Source organism: Suricata suricatta, chromosome 9 (assembly GCF_006229205.1).
Source record: "Suricata suricatta isolate VVHF042 chromosome 9, meerkat_22Aug2017_6uvM2_HiC, whole genome shotgun sequence".
NCBI classification, from domain to species: domain Eukaryota; kingdom Metazoa; phylum Chordata; class Mammalia; order Carnivora; family Herpestidae; genus Suricata; species Suricata suricatta.
Genome location: NC_043708.1, coordinates 83,429,983 through 83,447,688, shown reverse-complemented (window position 1 = coordinate 83,447,688; position 17,706 = coordinate 83,429,983). Strand labels below are relative to the sequence as shown.

The window sequence follows — 17,706 nt, the reverse complement described above, 5'->3', positions numbered from 1 at the left end:
GAAAAAGAGTGTAGTATGTGCATGTGAGGTGGGGAGGGGTAGAGAAAAAGGGAGAGAATCCCGAGCAGTCTCCACACTTAGCATGGAGCCCTACATGGGGGTTCAATCCCACAACCATGGAATCATGACCTGAGCCAAAATCAAGAGTTGGACGCTTAACTGACTGAGCTATTCAGGCACCCCTATTTTAAATCATCCTTATTGTGAAGTATAACACACATAAAAATGAATGAAATATAAATGTACAAAGGTATGAATTATAAATAGCATATCTGTTAATGCCCCTGGTAATAAAAATAGAGTCCAATCATCACCCTTGCCTCTTAAAGAATTAAAACCCCTTTAGTCCCTCTAAAATTAACCACTAGTTCTGACTTTTATTGTAATCATATAGTTTCTTTACTATTATTATTTATGACTAAGGTGTGCATTTTTAAACTCTGAAATTGAGTTTTGTTTCATTAAAAACTTTTCAAATTGTAGTACAATACATATAAGAAACTTTACCAATTTAAACATGTTATTAAAAATTTTTTTAATGTTTACTTATTATTGAGACAGAAATAGAGCATGCATGGGGGAGGGGCACAGAGAGGGAGACACAGAATCTGAAGCAGGCTCCAGGCTCTGAGCTCTGAGCACAGAGCTCGACGCGGGGCTCAAACCCATGAACCGTGAGATCATGACCTGAGCCGAAGTCGGATGCTTAAACGACTGGGCCACCCAGGCGCCCCAGTTTAAACATGTTTAAGTGTACAGTGCAGTGGCATTAAGTACATTCACGTTATGCAACCATCACTACCGTCCATTTGCAGAAATTTTTCTTCTTCCCAAACTACAACTCTGTATCCATTAAACAATAACTCCCCCTTTCCCTTCCTTCTCCAGCTCCCAGAAACCACTATCACCTCTCTAGGAATTTGCCTATTCTATGTATATACATGGAATCATTCAATATTTGTCCTTTCGTGTCTGGCTTATTTCACTTAGCAAAATGTTTTCCAGTTCCAACCATGTTGTAGCATGTTGATACCACTCTTAATTCTCCTCCTGTAGTACTGGATTCCAGGAAGTTATGAATTGGGAAGAAAGCTGAGAGGGAGGAGAACCAGGAACTCTGCACTTGATCTTAGCCAAAAGGCCGAGAAGCGATGAACCAGGAACTCTGGAGAATGAGAATTTTAAGGAGGAAGGAATCAGCAACACAATCATATACTATAAAGGTCAAAGGTAATGAGGTGATTTGACAGGAAATTTTCAGAATAGGTAACTAACAAAGATGTTTAGAGTAACTGCTTTGTGCCTGGAATTGTGCTAGGCACCAGGTTTATGGAGGTTGGAGCCAGATTGCAAAGGATTACAGAGTTGCTAGAGTGGAGAAAATGGAATTTGGAGGGGAAGGAAGCAGAAAACCCAAGAGCTTGATTGAGAAGTAGTGGAGGGGAGATGCTACCAGGATATGGAGATTTGAGTACTTCTAGTAAAAGAGGAATAAGCCAGAGGAAGGATGGTAGTCTCCATCAGTATTCACGTAGGCAAGGATTTCAACGGACACCAACCTCCCCTATAACATAACTTTCTGTTTGTGTTTCCAGTTAAGTGGCTAAGTGGCTCCTAGTGGAGTTGAACTCCCCCGCCCCCCGCGGCTTTTTTTTAGTTGAACTCTTTAGATTAGATGTTATAAAAGGTGGAAGGGAGAAAATTGCAGCTAATACTACAGTCACAGTTGTGCTTGATACTGTTTTTCTGAGAAAGACTCAAGCTGATAAGGCCTATTCCTGATTGGCTGGCTGAAAAATAAGGCTAGCTGTAAGGGGGCAGTGTGTTCTGCTAATGTGCTTCTAGGGCTTCATTGATACTTGGGTGTGGCAAACTTGGGGCTCCGGAGAGATTAGAAAAGTGGTCTAAAATGAACAAGGATGAGAAACAAAATATGATTTATACAGGGGGACCTGGCTGGCTCAGTTGAGCATGTGACTCTTGATCCTGGGGTTATGAGTTTGAGCCCCATGCTGGGTAGAGAGATTACTTAAAAGTAAAACGTCTTCATAAGGATGTGGAGTTGACAGCCTTTTAATTTCTTCTCTGTTTTCTTCATATTATTTTAATTATTATGAATTCCTAGAACACTAGGGATTGTGTTCAAATTCTGACCCTCTCCCTTACTGGCTCTAAGACATTGCGCCTCTCTAAGCCTTAGTGTCCTCATCTGTAACCCTCAGAGAGTCATAAGGCTTTTAGGGAAGGTAATTAATGTAAAACAGAACACAATACCTGCTATATAGTAAAAATATGTTATTAATTATAGCATATAGTTATTAATTATATCGTTGGTATATGACTGGACATGACTGTATAGGTCCAAGTGCAACAGAAGGCATCTTAGGGGTCAGAATCAATTCTATGTTAAATATAAGTCAGAATGTAATACTTGAGTATTGCTGCTTAAAAGGGATACATAATAGTTTTTCATTAAATTCAGTACTTGTTATATCATCAGTAAAGTCCTCTGCCAATGAACTCCCAAACTGAATTTCCAAAGGAGACAATGAAGCAAATTTAAAGGTTGGCGAATAGTGTCTGTGAGGTAGGATTAAACCACCTGGGGTTCTTTTACTTAGAGAAGCCTGTGAGAAGACGTCAGAAAAAGACTAACGAATTAGGTTTATAACAGTTCTATTGTTTCATTTCATATTATGGAATTATTAGACCAGGTGAGATGATTCCAGCCTTACAAAAATTTATCCATGTTTTAAAATAATTGTCAGTTAAAGACAATATGAGAGGAAATGGCTTTAGTTTTTAGAACAAAAGATTTAGTTTAGATTATTGGAAGAAAAATTTCTGACAATGAGGTTTATTAAACTTTAAAGTGAGTTAACATAAAGTCTGATGGGATTTTCTTGTCTATAGAGGTAGATTAGATTTCTCTCTGCTGAGGTGGCTTAAATAAAGATGCACATGCAGGTGGGTAGTGGTGCTGATGTGCTTTGCAGCCTAGGAATCAACAAAGGCCTTTTGCTCACCTATCACAATCAGTCAGTCTCAGTGGGTAACCATCTTGCCTGCATTTTCTAATCTTTCTGGGTAATGTAATGATTAATTTAATTGTCATACTGCCTAACAAGGAATTCACTGTTTTTCTTCACAGTTTTATTTGGTAATCGGAATGGCTCAGTCTTACTCACTTATCTATTTAGTTTTAGTCATGTTTATTGAGGTTCAATTTACTCTTTTTAGTGTAGTTTTGTGAGTTTTAACAAACACAGTTGCTTTTCAAACAATCAAGAAGGCCTATTTATTTATGTCTTGCTTGGGGAGTGAAAATACAATAGCAGGACAGAAAAGAGGAAAAGTATAGTGACTTTGGGGGTATTTTTATGGGAATCAAGATCAAGATTTGCCCACAGTAGGAACTGGTTGTCTGAGCCCTCACAAATGGAGCAGATAAATTTACTTTGTCTACCTAGTGTTTTTAATATTAACCTGCCCTGGTCCTTTAAGGATTAAATTTATTTGGTCACAGGTCTTCTGCAGCATTAGGAGTAGAGGAAAGGAGGAAAGAATTATAAATGATTTCAAGATTAAGAAGTGGGATGTGTCTCTGTGTGTTCTATTCCATTTTTGTTCCACTAGTAAAACATTACAGGGACCCTAATAATCTAGTTACAGCAACAATAGATTTTAGATTTTTCAGAACAGTTTCATTTCAAAGGTTCTGTCCTTTTGTTTCTGTAACATATACTTACATGATATGCTTTGTTGTTTTAAGAAATGTGATCACTGTAACTTAGAAAAGCAGGGTTCAGAAGACTGGTTTATAGGAAGCTCCATTTCTTCTTAGCTTATATCAAGTACTAAATTGGGCATTTACAGTATTGGAGAATCATGGTTGGGCTATACTATACTAAGTCATTCTGAACCTGGGGTTAGGAAAGAAAACTACCTCCTTTGAATGCCAACTATGTATGTGCTTGGTGGTGTGCTAGGTACTTTCCCTACTGACAGCTGCTCTGGCTAGAATTCCGTTCCAGATCCAACCACCACTTAAATAAAACAAAGCATATATTCCTTATGGTATCTAGTTCATTAATACAAGTCCCAGCTGCCACACCCTCTATAAGACCCTGGCACTATAATTAGGATAATAGACTCTCAAGGCTGGGAGGTATCTTTGAGGTCATTTAGTTAAAGGGGTGGCAGCTGCTCTCTTCATCACAGAGTCTGAGAATCACCTTGCTTAATTCTCTCAATGGAAAATTTTAAAAAACGGGGCTATGGTCTCCATAAGTTTCAATCTCATGAAAGATAGGGCAACGATAAGCGAATGTGAAACTTGACCTACGTTCCAGATTGCAAAGGGCAATGGGAAAAAATATGCTTTACTGGAGACCTCAGACGACGTAAAGGAAAAAACAAAACAAAACAAAACAAAAAAAACACCCAACCAACCAAACAACAAAAAACAAACCTAACCTGTCAGAGGCATAATGTGAGGCCCTCGAACTCAGTTAGAGGCCACAAAAGGGATCCTGACTGACACAGGTAAAACCCCAAGCATCCTGTCTCTTCAGTTTCATCAGCTCTTAAGTACTAGCCATCCTGGATTCTCTTCTTTGCCCTTTTATTAGAAATTAGTGAACCTTCTCCTTTTCTACGGAAGAGGGCGAAAGAAGGGGCCTCATGGTGCATGAACAATATTAAACAAGTCTCTTATATCTGAATTGTGGTACACACAATTGTCCTGGAGGCAGGGCAATATATTTCACGCCCTCTCAAGGTCCCTTCGGTTCAAGGATACTGTCATTCTCTGGCTGTACTAGGGGGTGGGCCTGCAACGTCCAATGCTGCCATGGAAACACGCCGCGGTGTTCCTTTTTCTTACGTGGGGCGGGGCACTCCGCCTCAGTTACCAATCATCCACAGAGTTTCTTGAGTGGCGGGCAGCAGCAGCGAATGGGCGAGCCGATACTAAGTGACGCGACGGGAAAAGGGGGGAGTTCGCGGCCGGTGGCGGCGGTGGCTACAGCGGCGACCTGGAGATCGAGCTGGAGGGAGCTGGGGAGCGTGCAGAGACCTCTAGCTCGAGCGCGAGTGATCTCCCGCCGGGATGCCTGGTACCGTTTGCAGAAAAAGTGGGGGCGCAGTGAGCTCTAAAGGCTTGGGTTTCGGATCTGAAGGGATGGCTGACCGGAGGGGGCGGGGTGGCAAGCATGGCGGCGGTGACGGCGAAAGGGTTGGAGGGCCCTGAGGAGGGGGTGGGGAAGCTTGTAGCTGGGAAGACTGTGTGGTCTTGAGTAAACGTGAGGGCTATGAGTGTTCTGGCGAACAGAGATTACAAAGCAGCCTTTTGGGGGGTGGTAGAGGCGCCAGAAAGACGTAGGGAGAGTTGTGGGGGATGGAAAAAGAGGCGGGGAGAGAAGAGGTTAGGAAGGAGGGGAAAGGGTGTCTACGGGAAGGTGATGGAAAAGAAGAAGAGAAGGATTGGCAGGCTGATAGTAAATAACTAGGAAATCAGGCCTTGGGAAGTATGATAGGAAAGTGTTTGCAGCGATTATAAATTTAATCTAATTGGAGTCCTAGACTTGTCCCCTTTCCTACCTCTTGCATCTCCGCCCCATTATTTAAGCTCATACTGCTAGAGGAAAGCTAGTAGGTTACACAGAACTGATCTTTTGTTATTCCATTCCAGGGGAGCAGATGGACCCTACTGGAAGTCAGTTGGATTCAGATTTTTCTCAGCAAGACACTCCTTGCCTGATAATTGAAGATTCTCAGCCTGAAAGCCAGGTTCTAGAAGATGATGCTGGTTCTCACTTCAGTCTGCTATCCCGACACCTTCCTAATCTACAGACACACAAAGAGAACCCTGTGTTGGTGAGTGATAATCTTGTTTGGAAAGGATTGAGGAAAATTATTTTTTTTTTATCTAGTTAAGAACTATCAGCAAATCTAAGTACTTAGAAGATCACTGTCTTTTGGATAAAATTGGTTGGAAAAATGAAATCAACACGTTCACAAAAGCTTGCCTTATTTTGTATTATTTCGTATTTGGTGGGGAAATGACATATGTATATTTTCTAGGATGTTGTGTCCAATCCTGAACAAACAGCCGGAGAAGAACAAGGAGATAGTAATAGTGGGTTCAATGAGCATCTGAAAGAAAACAAAGCTGCAGGTGAGATGTTTAAAGCTAATAATCCCTTTTGCAAGAGTGCTCTTGTAGCTGGCTGGATTTAAACATCATGTGGTTGTGGTGAATGCATTTAAGGCACTCAGAAAGTTGATTTTTTTTCTTTACGCTTATATATTTATTTTGAGAGACAGAGAGACCCAGTGGGGAAGGGGCAGAGAGAGACGGGGACAGAGGATTCAGAGGGGGCTCTGTGCTGACAGTAGAGAGCCTGATGCAGGGCTTGAACTCACAAACTTTTGAGATCATGACCTGAGCTGAAGTAGGATGCTTAACTGACTGAGCCATCCAGGTGCCCCAGAAAGTTGATTTTTTAATGTAGATGTTTAGATTCGTATTGTCTGCATTTCTGAATTTGTATTAAAGTTTGGTAGTAAATGCCTTTTGTACTAATATCCACTTATTTTTTTCAGACTCTATGGATTCTTCTCATTTGGACACATGTGGTACCATCAGTCAGGTCATTGAACAGTTACCTCAGCCAAACAGGACAAGCAGGTATACTAGTGTTGGAAGGAATTTATTTAAATTTATTAATGGATCAATTCTTTTATCTGTGCCTATTGCCTCATCCCAAAGATAAAGGGATTAATCTTATTTTTGTGAATTAGAAAGTGGGATTTGAGGATTGTATTAACTAGTACATTAGTACTGATAGCCAGAATCTTTTTTGTGAAGGTAATAACATTTTTTACAGTTGTATTATTTAAATTGTGATTTTTCTTGTACATGTAAAACAAATAATCATTCTTCATTCTTAGCATAAATAAGACTTAGTGGAAAAAATCATCAAAAAAAATTTAGGTATATTATCAAAACTCTTAGGCGTGCTTTTCCTGTACCAACTAAATTACCTAACCAGTTTTAGACCCAGAATGTTTATTAATTCATACCCTAAACCGTATTCATTTTTACTTTGTATTATGTGTAGTTTTATGTTGCCTGTTTATTGAATTTATCTTCTCTTAGGCACTAGATTGGATGTTTGATACATATTCCCATTTAATTTCATCCTAGAGCAGCTGTACAGTACATTATATTCTTTCCATCACATAGAGAGAAAAACTGATGGTTGAAGAATTTAAATAACTTGTTAAATAACTTGTTCGCGAATACATTGCTTATAAGTGACAGCTGAGCTCTGAGCCCTTCTGACTAAGCGCCTTCTCTTTCTGTTTAGGTGAGCATGAGTCTATCAGTTGCTACAATTCACTGTTGTATATGGACACTGAAGCTAAGTATTCATTGTTTATTGCAGTACTTTTGCTTTTGTTCTTAGCCATTTCACTCATTTTTGTTATCTTGTTTGGCTTTTTATAGGCACTTAAATTTATGATACTCTTAGGAACATGTGCCAGAGGTATCTGTGTTTTTGTGGCCCAGCACCTTGGTTTGAACCAGTGGGGACAGGAAGTATGCATACCTCTCATAAATGAAGCAGTGCTGTTAGAGAAGTCCCATACTACTATTTTTCCCTTTTTGCATCAGTCTGTTGGCCTTTCTCTAAAAAATAAAAACAACAACCCCAAAATCTTGAACGTTTACATTCAATAAATGTGCAGGCACTGTGGTAAGGTGTTTTAAAGGGGCTTTGCCATCATGGAGCTTATAATTTAACAGGGAGACGGATATTACATCATTACATAAATAGCTATTCAGTTACAATTGTGATCATTTCAAAGAGGGAGGAAAAATAGAATATGTAACCTAATCTGTGTTATAGGGGTAAACGTCTTTGAGGAATGTGATCTAAACTATAAATATGAATTTGTTAGGCATAGTTGAAGAACTGGGGAGAAGTGTGGCTGGTGGGAGGAGGAGCTTTCCAGAGGGAACTACAAGTGCAAAGACCATGAATCTAGAAAGGATTTGGGGTTGATTCCAAGAGAATGAAAGCTCTTCAAAACACAGGTATATTGATCTTGTTTATCTCGTTTATATTAATGCAGATATTTTGAAAAAAGCTGCTTGTGAACTTTTCTACATAAAATTCCAAAAAAAAATCTTACTCTCTTATTTAGGGTCCAGTTGATCTAAGCCGATGGTCCTAAACATGGAGCATCCTACAGTATACTAATGAAATACAAATTGTTTTATTTCTCTGTTAAACATTTTATTTTATTTTTTGTAAAAAAAATTTTTTTTTACCATTTATTCATTTTTGAGAGTGAGAGAGACAGAGTGTGAGTGGGGGAGGGGCAGAGAGAGTGGGAGACAAAGAATCAGAAGCAGGGTCCAGGCTCCCAGCTGTCAGCACAGCTGAACGAGGGGCTTGAACTCATAGACTGCGAGATCAAGACCTGAGCTGAAGTCAATGCTTATCCAACTGAGCCACCGAGGTGCCCCTAATGATTTTATTTTGAAGTAATCTTTACATCCAGCATGGAGTTCTAACGACCTCAAGATTAAGAGTTGCATGCTCCACTGACTGAGTCAACCAGGTGCCTTTCTCTTAAACATTTAAAAAAAATGGAGATGATGATAAATTCACATGGTGTTGTAAGAAATAGTATGTAGAGATCCTTTGTAAACTTTGCCTAAATGGTAACATTTTGCAAAACTATAGTATAACCCTCACCTGGATATCAATATTGATAAGATCCACTGAATGTATTTAGGTTTCCCCAGTTTTACTTGCATTCATGTATGTGAATTTTTATAAAGCCTAATTACCTCTGTATCCACCACTGTGGTCAACATACTGAATGGTTCCAGCACCACAAGGATCCCTAGTGCTGTCTTTTTATAACCATATCCACCTCTTTCTCTTACCTGAACCCCTGGCAATCACTAATTAAGACTGTCCTTTGTTTGTAATACTTTGTCATTTTGAAATGTTATATAAACGGGATCATACATTAAGTAACCTTTTGGGATTGGCTTTTTCTTTTTTTCTTTTTTCTTTCCCCTATCAGCATAAGTCCTGGGAAATCTGTCCAAATTGTTGCATATATCAGTAGTTCATTCCTTTTTATTGCCCAGTAGTGTTTCATGGTATGGATATACCACAGTTTAACCATTTACATGTTGAAGGAGATCTGGGTCGATATGGATTTTGGCTATTAGAAATAAAGTTGCTTTATTTATTTATGTGCTCGTTTTTATGTGAGCATAAGTGTTTCTATCTCTGGGATAAATAGCCATTGGGAAATTGCTGGGCTGTATGGTAGTTGCACATTTAGTTTTTTAAGAAATTGCCAAACTGGAGTAGCTATCCCATTTTATAGTTGCACTGGCAGTGTAAAAGATCCAGTCTCTCTCTGCTTTTACCAGCATTTGGTGGGTCACTATTTTTTTATTATGGCCATTCTGATAAAAGTGTAGTGATGTCTCATGTTTTAATTTGCATTTCCTTAGTGGCAAATGATGTTGAACATCTTCTCATGTGCTTATTTGCCATCTGTACCTCTTTTTCAAGGAAATGTCTGTTCATGTCTTCTGTCCATTTTCTAATTGGATTTTTAAAAATTGTGTTTTGAGAGTTCTTTATTCTAGTTATTAGTCCTTTGTAGGATATCTGGTTTGCAAATATTTTCTCACTCTGTAGCTTGTCTTTTCATCCTCTTCAGAGGGTTTTTCACAGAGCAGGTTTTTAATTTTGATGCAATCTGTCAAATATTTTTAACAGAGGAATATAAATACAGAGTTTATTTTAAAAAGAACTTATAATAAAAAGTAGAGTCTTTCCCCACCCTTGGTCTCCTTTCAAAGAGGCAACACTGTAAGTATGTTTTAACTTCTTTGAAACAGCCTCAGTACTGTTGTAAAACTGCCATTTCTTGTATCAAATTAAGACAATTGAGTTCCATAATGAAAGATGAGGATTTAACTCCATACATTCCCAATTATTGATAATTATTTTAGTTCTTATGTCGGCTACTTTTGTATTTCTAAATAATGTATTTAAACCTGTGTTTTCTTTTCCATTGGCTTTAGACAGTGGAAATAAGTTTAACCATCAGGACTGTTTTTTTTGCCTGTAATCTGATTTATTTCAAGCCTGTTTGGAGTCATCTGATGATTTTACAAATATTTATTGGATATTTCCTATATGCCAAGCAGTGTTGAATTTTGGAAATGCAAAGGATCAGAAAAAAATATCGTAGACCTTAATAAAGCTTACATTCTTACATGGGATATAGCAATACATGATGAGTAAATAAATAGTACATTAATAACTGATAAGGGCTGAAGAGAAAAATATAGCAGAGTAGGGGATAGGAAATATCAAAGGGGTTACAGACTAAAAGTTCTTGAGTGGGGTGTCCGGGTGGCTCAGTCAGTTAAGTGTCCTGAGATTTTGGTTCAGGTCATGATCTCTCAGTCTGTGAGTTCAAGGCCAGTGCTGGGCTCTGTGCTCACAGCTCAGAGCCTGGAGTGTGTGCTTTGGATTCTGTGTCTCCCTCTTGTCTCCACACGCCCCCTGCCCCTCTTGTGCCCTCTTTCTCTCTCTCAAAAAAAAAAAAAAAAGACATTAAAGTTCTTAAGTGAATAAGTGATCTCTGTTGTTATCTTGGGTAAGTGCAATCCTTGCATGGAGAACTGCCAAGTGCAAAGGCCTTGAGTTAGGAGTGTGGTTGGGATATTTGAGAAATGGCAAGGATGTTCGTATGGCTGGAATAGAGTGATGCAGAGAATTGGGAAAAGAGGTCAGAGAAGTAAAGGGGAAACCAGGCTTTATGGGTTACTGTGAGGAACTCAGCTGTTAACGCTTAGTGAGATAGGAAGGCATTTAAGGGTTTTGAACCTTAATCAGATCATACATGTTCTGACTTAGATTTTAATAAGATCACTGTGGCTGCTGGATCAAGAGTAGACAGGGTATGATTTTTATTTGTTGATTGTACCTTGATAAAGCTTGAGAAAAAACTTAAAAGGCATTTAAATTAAAAAGGAGAATAGACTGAAGGAGGAGCAAGAGTAGAGGCAGGGAGACCAACTAGGAGACTTTTGAAATAATTTAGGCAAAATGTGACAGTGGCTAGACCAGAGTAGAAGTGGATGAGGAGTGGTGAGATTCCGGCTGTTTTGAAAATAGGATTCAAAAACAGATTGGATGTGGAGTATGAGAGGAAGGAGGTAACAATGATTCTGCATTTTTGGTTTGAGTACTAGAAGAATGGGGTTGCTGCTACATTAGATGGACAAGACTGTAAGAGGAGAAGGTCAGATTTAGACATTGTTGAAGTTGAGCTGCCTTTTCAATAAACAATTGGAGACAGTTGATGATGTGCAAGTCTGGGTAGAGCTAAGGGGGAACGTTTAAGCTGGAGATATAAATTGCAGAATCATAAGCATGTGGATGGCACCCAAAGCCATAAGCCTGGGTAAGATCATTAAGGAGGTGAGTAAAGACGGAGAAGAGCTGTAAGATGGAGAAGACTCACTGAACCTACCAACTTTAAGAGGTCAGGAGTGGGGGGGACATGAAGGAAAACCACCATAGGAGACCTAGGAAGAGCCAAAGTATGTAGTTTGTACTGTCTTTGATTGTTTTTCTACATTTTGTCATGTTTGCTCTTGGACTTTGTTTCCCAAGAAAGCCAACCTTGGGACTATACTTCCCAAGGATATGTAACTAGTCTTCCCAGTTACGTAGGTAATGTTCTATTTTATTTTTGTGAAATTCTTTACTTAGTCCCTTTTCCTTGGATTGTGGGCCCTCAACTTTGCAGATTTATGTTTTCACCTCTTTATGCTCATTATAGTTCTGCTTAGAAGTCTATATGAAATAATTTAATGTGCAGAAAACTTCAAGGAAGCAAAAAATGTTATCTATAATTATACCACCCAGAGGCTAATTGCTGTAAACATTTTGGCATATTTTCTCTCTTTTTTTGTGTGTGCAGTTGATCAAGCTGACATGTGTAAAGTAAAATTTTGTGTTCGGTGACGATTTTGCTTAACAACATGGAGTTTTTACTATGACAGTGAAAACTCTGAATAACATTTCCCCCAAGTTTTTTCTTTTAAAAGTTTTAAAATATTTTATATATATTTATTTTTGAGAGAGAGAGAGAGACAGACAGACAGAGTGAGTGGGGGAGGGGCAGAGAGAGAGAGAAAGAATCCAAAGCAGGCTCCAGGCTCTGAGCTGTCAGCACAGAGCCGAAAGCAGGGCTCCAACTCGCCAACTGTGAGATCAAGACCTGAGCCAAAGTCAGATGCTTAACCAACTGAGCCAACCAGGTGCCCCCTACGTATTTCTTAATCACAGTAAATTTTGAGAAATAAGTTTGTATGAGGATTCTTCCACTTTTCAAATTATTTCTTAAAATTGAAATTATTAGGTGTATACACTTTTAAGAGCTTCTTTTTTTTAAATTTTTTTAATGTTTTATTTATTTTTGATACAGAGAGAGACAGAGCATGAGAGGGGGAGGGGCAGAGAGAGAAGGAGGTACAGAACCGGAAGCAGGCTCCAGGCTCTGAGCTAGCTGTCAGCACAGAGCCTGACACAGGGCTTGAACCCACGAGCGTGAGATCTGACCTGAGCCGAAGTCGGAGGCCCAACCGACTGAGCCACCCGGGCACCCCTAAGAGCTTCTTTTAAGGAATAGTTTCCTAAATGTTCCAGATGTTGTCCAGAAATGTTGTATAGTTTATAGTAAACTCAGTAGTTTAGTCTCTTCAACAGTATATGATAGTGCTTATCTCACTGTAGGTTTAGGCAGCACTGAATAATAGTCTAGTACGTAAAATTTTTTCCCCCTAATTTGATGGGCAACAGTTTTCTCCCTTTTCCTACATGGAAAGTAAAGATATTTTCTTTTTTATGAGTTGTCTGTTCACCTCTGTGTTGGGGTTCTTCATATGAATTACTTATATTTTAGGGAGGCTATTATTCTCTTTGTTGTAGTATTTTTTCCTGGTTGTTGTCTTTTACTTTTGTTTATTTTTTGACCTGTAATCTTAACTTCTTTAAAAAAATTTTTTTTGAAGTTTGTTTATTTTTGAGACACAGGGAGAAACAGAGCACGAGCTGGAGAGGAGCAGAGAGGGAGACACAGAATCTAAAGCAGGCTCTGGGCTCTGAGCTGTCAGCACAGAGCCAGATGTGGGGCTCGAACCCATGAACTGTGAGATCCTGACCTGAACCGAAGTTGGTGCTTAACCAACTGAGCCACCCAGGCGCCCCTAATCTTAACTTCTTTTAAATATACAGGCCTTTTACCAGAATTTTATTCAGACATTCTGGTTCTATGTATGTAGTCTAAGATTTTTTTACTAAAATATTTTTTTTTAAATTTTTTAATGTTTTATTTATTTTTGATACAGAGAGAGACAGAGCATGAGAGGGGGAGGGGCAGAGAGAGAGGGAAACACAGAATCTGAAGCAGGCTCCAGGCTCTGAGCTAGCTGTCAGCACAGAGCCTGATGCGGGGCTTGAACCCACGAACGTGAGATCTGACCTGAGCCGAAGTCAGAGGCTTAACCAACTGAGCCACCCAGGCGCCCCTTTACTAAAATATTTTTGTGTGGGGCCCCTGGGTGGCTTAGTTAGCAAGCTTCCGACTTTTCAGGTCATGATCTTGTGGTCCATGGGTTTGAGTCCCACATTAGGCTCTGTGTTGAAAGCTCAGAGTCTGGAGCCTGGTTTGGCTTCTGTGTCTCCCTCGCTTTCTCTGACCCTCCCCAATGCATGTGCTCGCTCTCTCTTTCTTTCTCAAAAATAAATGAACATTAAAATTTAAAAAAATATTTTTGTGAACTGTGGTTCAGCTGATGTATCTCTGAGTCCCTTCACTGCACAGGTAATGCATATCTTATCATGATACTTGTCAGTTATTCTCTTGAGAGTAAGGTTTTTCTCTCCCTGCTTATATTTTTTCAGAGTAAGGCAAAATTCAAATGTATTTATTCCTTTCTTTTGTTAAATATTTGTGTTCTTTAATTCAGTGCAGCATTTTAGGTTGCTATCCTTTCAGGTGTTTTTTGTAGAAGGAAGCACTGATGGGGATGAGGCTTTTTACTTTTTTCAAATTTGCGTAAGGGGTGGTTGGTATGTGGGCTATTACAGTAAATTTAGAAGAGTGCTTTCAGCAAAGTGTCCCAACCTGTCGGGAACACATGATTGTGTCTTTCTCCATTTAGTGTTTTGGGAATGTCAGTGGAATCTGCTCCTCCTGTGGGGGAAGAGAAGGAAGAAGAGGTAGAAGAGAAGGAGAAGGAGGAAAAGGAAGAAGATATTAGAGATGATACTACCACACACTCTCTTGGTGCTGAAGGTAGCTTTATGCCTTTTTCTAGATAGTAAATTGTTCTAAGTCTCTTTAACATAAGCATGAAGATACTAAATTTATCTTTTTTAAAAAAATCAGATTATAGATTTCTCATCATTAAATTGAGAATAGTCATTAAGAAATTTGCCGTTGTCTAAGATATTCCTCCTAATTTGATATTCAGGAATTTGATGCTCACTGGATAGCCCCCTTTCTGCATATTGATCTTTTTCTTTGTTACCTTTGTTTTTCAAATATTTTGGGGATGTATGCTTTGTGGATGGAAGTACAATCTAAATTGCTATGTGTATGGATATGGTGTATGTATATCTTCAGAAAGTAGACATAGTCTGCCTATATATTAGGTGCTCAGAAGCTTTTATAATATATAATTTTTGCTTCTTCACCTATTTTTCCTCCTCACTTTTAGTGCTTTTATTCTTTTTTTTTTTTTGAAAAAATTTTTTTAATGTTTATTTATTTTTGAGAGACAGAGAGGCAGAGCGTGAACAGGGGAAGGGCAGAGAGAGGAGACCGAATCCGAGGTAGGCTACAGGCTCTGAGCTGTCAGCACAGTGTCCAATGCGGGGCTCAAACTCACAAACTGTGAGATCCTGACCTGAGTCAAAGTCTGAGGCTTACCCAACTGAGCCACCCAGGTGCCCCATTAGTGCCTTTATTCTTGACTTAATTTTAGAAAACTTTGGGAGCAGGACTTTCATGTGAAGGACTTAAAATGACCTTTTTTTTTCGGCAAGGGACAGCACCTTACACAGCGCATAATATTGTGGGATGCTACCTAGCTTCTTTGGGTTTTGTTTCCAGATCCTGCCTCATCACAGTTGGGCTTTGGAGTTCTGGAACTCTCTCAGAGCCAGGATGTTGAAGAACATACTGTGCCGTATGAAGTAGACAAAGAGCCTCTACTGTCAGTTACCACCAACTCTAGTTATACTGGGCTGTCTGATGTGGATGCTAATATTGGTATGAAACATGTTTTTTGGCATTTGGAATTGTTTATAGGCATTTTTTTCCTAAGCTCGAGCTAGTTATTTTTTTCTTAATAACATTTTATAGCTGCTAAGTTAATACAATCTAAGTAATTATAGTAAGGTTGCAGAGTTGTCTGGCAAATACTTGTCAGTTGATGGGTTGCAGATTAAGAGTTTTTGTAAGTGTGTTATTGGTTATTTACTTTTCTGGAATGTTGTTTGTTTATATTTTCAAGTTGGACTTCTTTTGTTAAATCTTTGCCTTTAAAAAGCATCTGGGACTGTTTCTAGTACTTTGAAAAATTAAGTATCTCCTCTCTGTCTTCTCTAACTGCAAGCAATTAAGCATGAAGAACAGCCCACTGAAGATATGCCTGTGGCAGAACAGCCCAGCAAGGTTGTCCCTTTCGTAGCAGAGCCCAGTAAGGATGTACATGTGGTAGAAGAGCAAAATTCACCACCCGCAAGGTAAGCTCTGCTCTTCTAAGTTTCTGCTGTACTACTTTATAGTTTCTAGAAAGTATTTTTAAGTTTCATACTTGGCTGGCTTGGCTAGGTGGAAACATTTTTAGAAATTATTGATTTTTTTTTTCCCCACCCTTGTACTGTGCATATTTCTGGTCCAGTGGAAACTAATTATTTATGAATTCTTACTGTGTCCTCATCTTATCTTTAGGCATGTTACAAAGCCATTTTATTGCTGCAGTAACTATAAGCATGACTCCTTAATCTTTGATTGTCACTACTCTGATCTTTGTTTACAGAGGCACTGTCTCTCTGGGAGGAGTTCCTACCTTCTCTAGTGTTATGAGGAGTCATATGAATGTTATATTTGAAAATTTACTGTTCCTATACTTGAGGAATACCCAGATTACTTTGGGTCCTCAGGTATCCTACATCTGATAATTTATGGTATGTCTATAGACGTTTTCTTTTCCCAAGTCCTACAGGATTTGGTAGGAATTGGCCTTATCCCTCTGCTGTGCCTCTGGTGATTATTGTGTCCCAAATTGCATTGCCTCTGGTCAGCAGCTCAAGTTTGGTGGCAGAGGAAAAGTGGGATGCTTCCATTTTGGGAGAGGTGATGAATAAGCATTCAATATTTTCTTATAACTTCCTTCAACAGAAATGGCAGGGAACAGAGTCCTGAACAAAGTTGACTATCAAGAGAAGTCTTTTTTTTTTTTTTAATGTTTATTTTTTGAGAGAGGGAGAGAGAGATGGAGCATAGCAGGGGGAGGGCAGAGAGAGAGAAAGACATGGAATATGAAGCAGGTTCCAGCTGTTAGCACAGAGGCTGATGTGGGGCTTGAACCCATGAACTGTGAGATCATGAACTGAAGTCGGAGGCTTAACTGACTGAGCCACCCAGACTCCCCTAGAGAAGTTGTCCTTTTAAAAATATTTTTTTTAAGTTGATTGATTTTGAGAGAGAGAGAAGCAGAGAGAGGAGGGAGAGAATCCCAAGCATGCCCCACCTTGTCAGTGCAGAGACCCACGTGGGGCTTGAATCCATAGACTGCGAGATCATGACCCGAGCCAAAACCAAGAGTCGGATGCCCAACCGACTGAGCCCCCCAGGCACCCCGGCAGTTGCCTTTCTAATACAAAACACTCACTCTAACATGGGCTGACTTTTTAGGTTTTTCTTGAGGAAGTTTCCCTGTAGCTAGTTTTGCTATATCTTTGGTAGGTGAACCTCCCAAGTCTTTGGAAAGGGGCTAGTAATGAGAGTTTTACTTGTGCGAGCAGTATTGGTGTGAAGGATTCTTGGTTTGGGGTTAGGTTGAGCAGGTCAAGTGGAAAAGTTCAGCAATAGATAATGTGTGTGGCAGTAGCACAGAGGATAATTCACATCTAAACTTTGTTTGTGGAAGGTCCTCATTAGGATTGGCATTGTTGTAGTCTGGTTTAGACTTCATGCTTGCCTAGGTAACAGTATATGTAACAAAAATCCTTGAATCACTTATGAGAAATCATGGACAACATGCTTCACAGCAGTGAGCAAAGTTGGAAGATACTGCTTGTGTGAGACAGACAGGATCTTAAATTGGCCGAGGTCTTCATATCATTATAAAAAGTAGCTTGTTTCAACTTTCAGTAAATAGAGCCACTGGAAGTTTTGAAATTATTGAAGGAAAACACAAATCAGGAGAAGCTGCTACTGCTTTTTTTTTTTTTTTGAGAGAGAGGCAGAGGCAGATAGAGAAAAGAGAATCTTAAGCAGGTTCCATGTCCACTCACACCCATGATATCATGTCCTGAGCTGAAATCAAGAGTTGGTCACTTAACAGACTGA

The 17,706-nt window shown here is 39.3% G+C and overlaps 1 protein-coding gene across 6 annotated transcripts in view; it reads left to right on the top strand.

The window, feature by feature from the left end:
- The first annotated feature begins 4,931 nt into the window (after window positions 1-4,931).
- Window positions 4,932-17,706, top strand: part of TP53BP1 (tumor protein p53 binding protein 1) — a 74,869-nt gene continuing 62,094 nt past the window's right edge. For 3 of the 6 annotated variants that reach the window (XM_029950868.1, XM_029950869.1, XM_029950867.1), the window contains exons 1-7: window positions 4,991-5,117; window positions 5,693-5,877; window positions 6,085-6,178; window positions 6,607-6,691; window positions 14,288-14,421; window positions 15,241-15,399; window positions 15,746-15,875. In XM_029950868.1, coding sequence (XP_029806728.1) covers window positions 5,111-5,117; window positions 5,693-5,877; window positions 6,085-6,178; window positions 6,607-6,691; window positions 14,288-14,421; window positions 15,241-15,399; window positions 15,746-15,875 — 794 coding nt within the window. In that variant the 5' untranslated portion in view covers window positions 4,991-5,110. Of the gene's footprint in view, window positions 5,118-5,692; window positions 5,878-6,084; window positions 6,179-6,606; window positions 6,692-14,287; window positions 14,422-15,240; window positions 15,400-15,745; window positions 15,876-17,706 lie in introns of those variants that run through there. The other 3 variants (XM_029950872.1, XM_029950870.1, XM_029950871.1) reach the window with 3 other exon arrangements.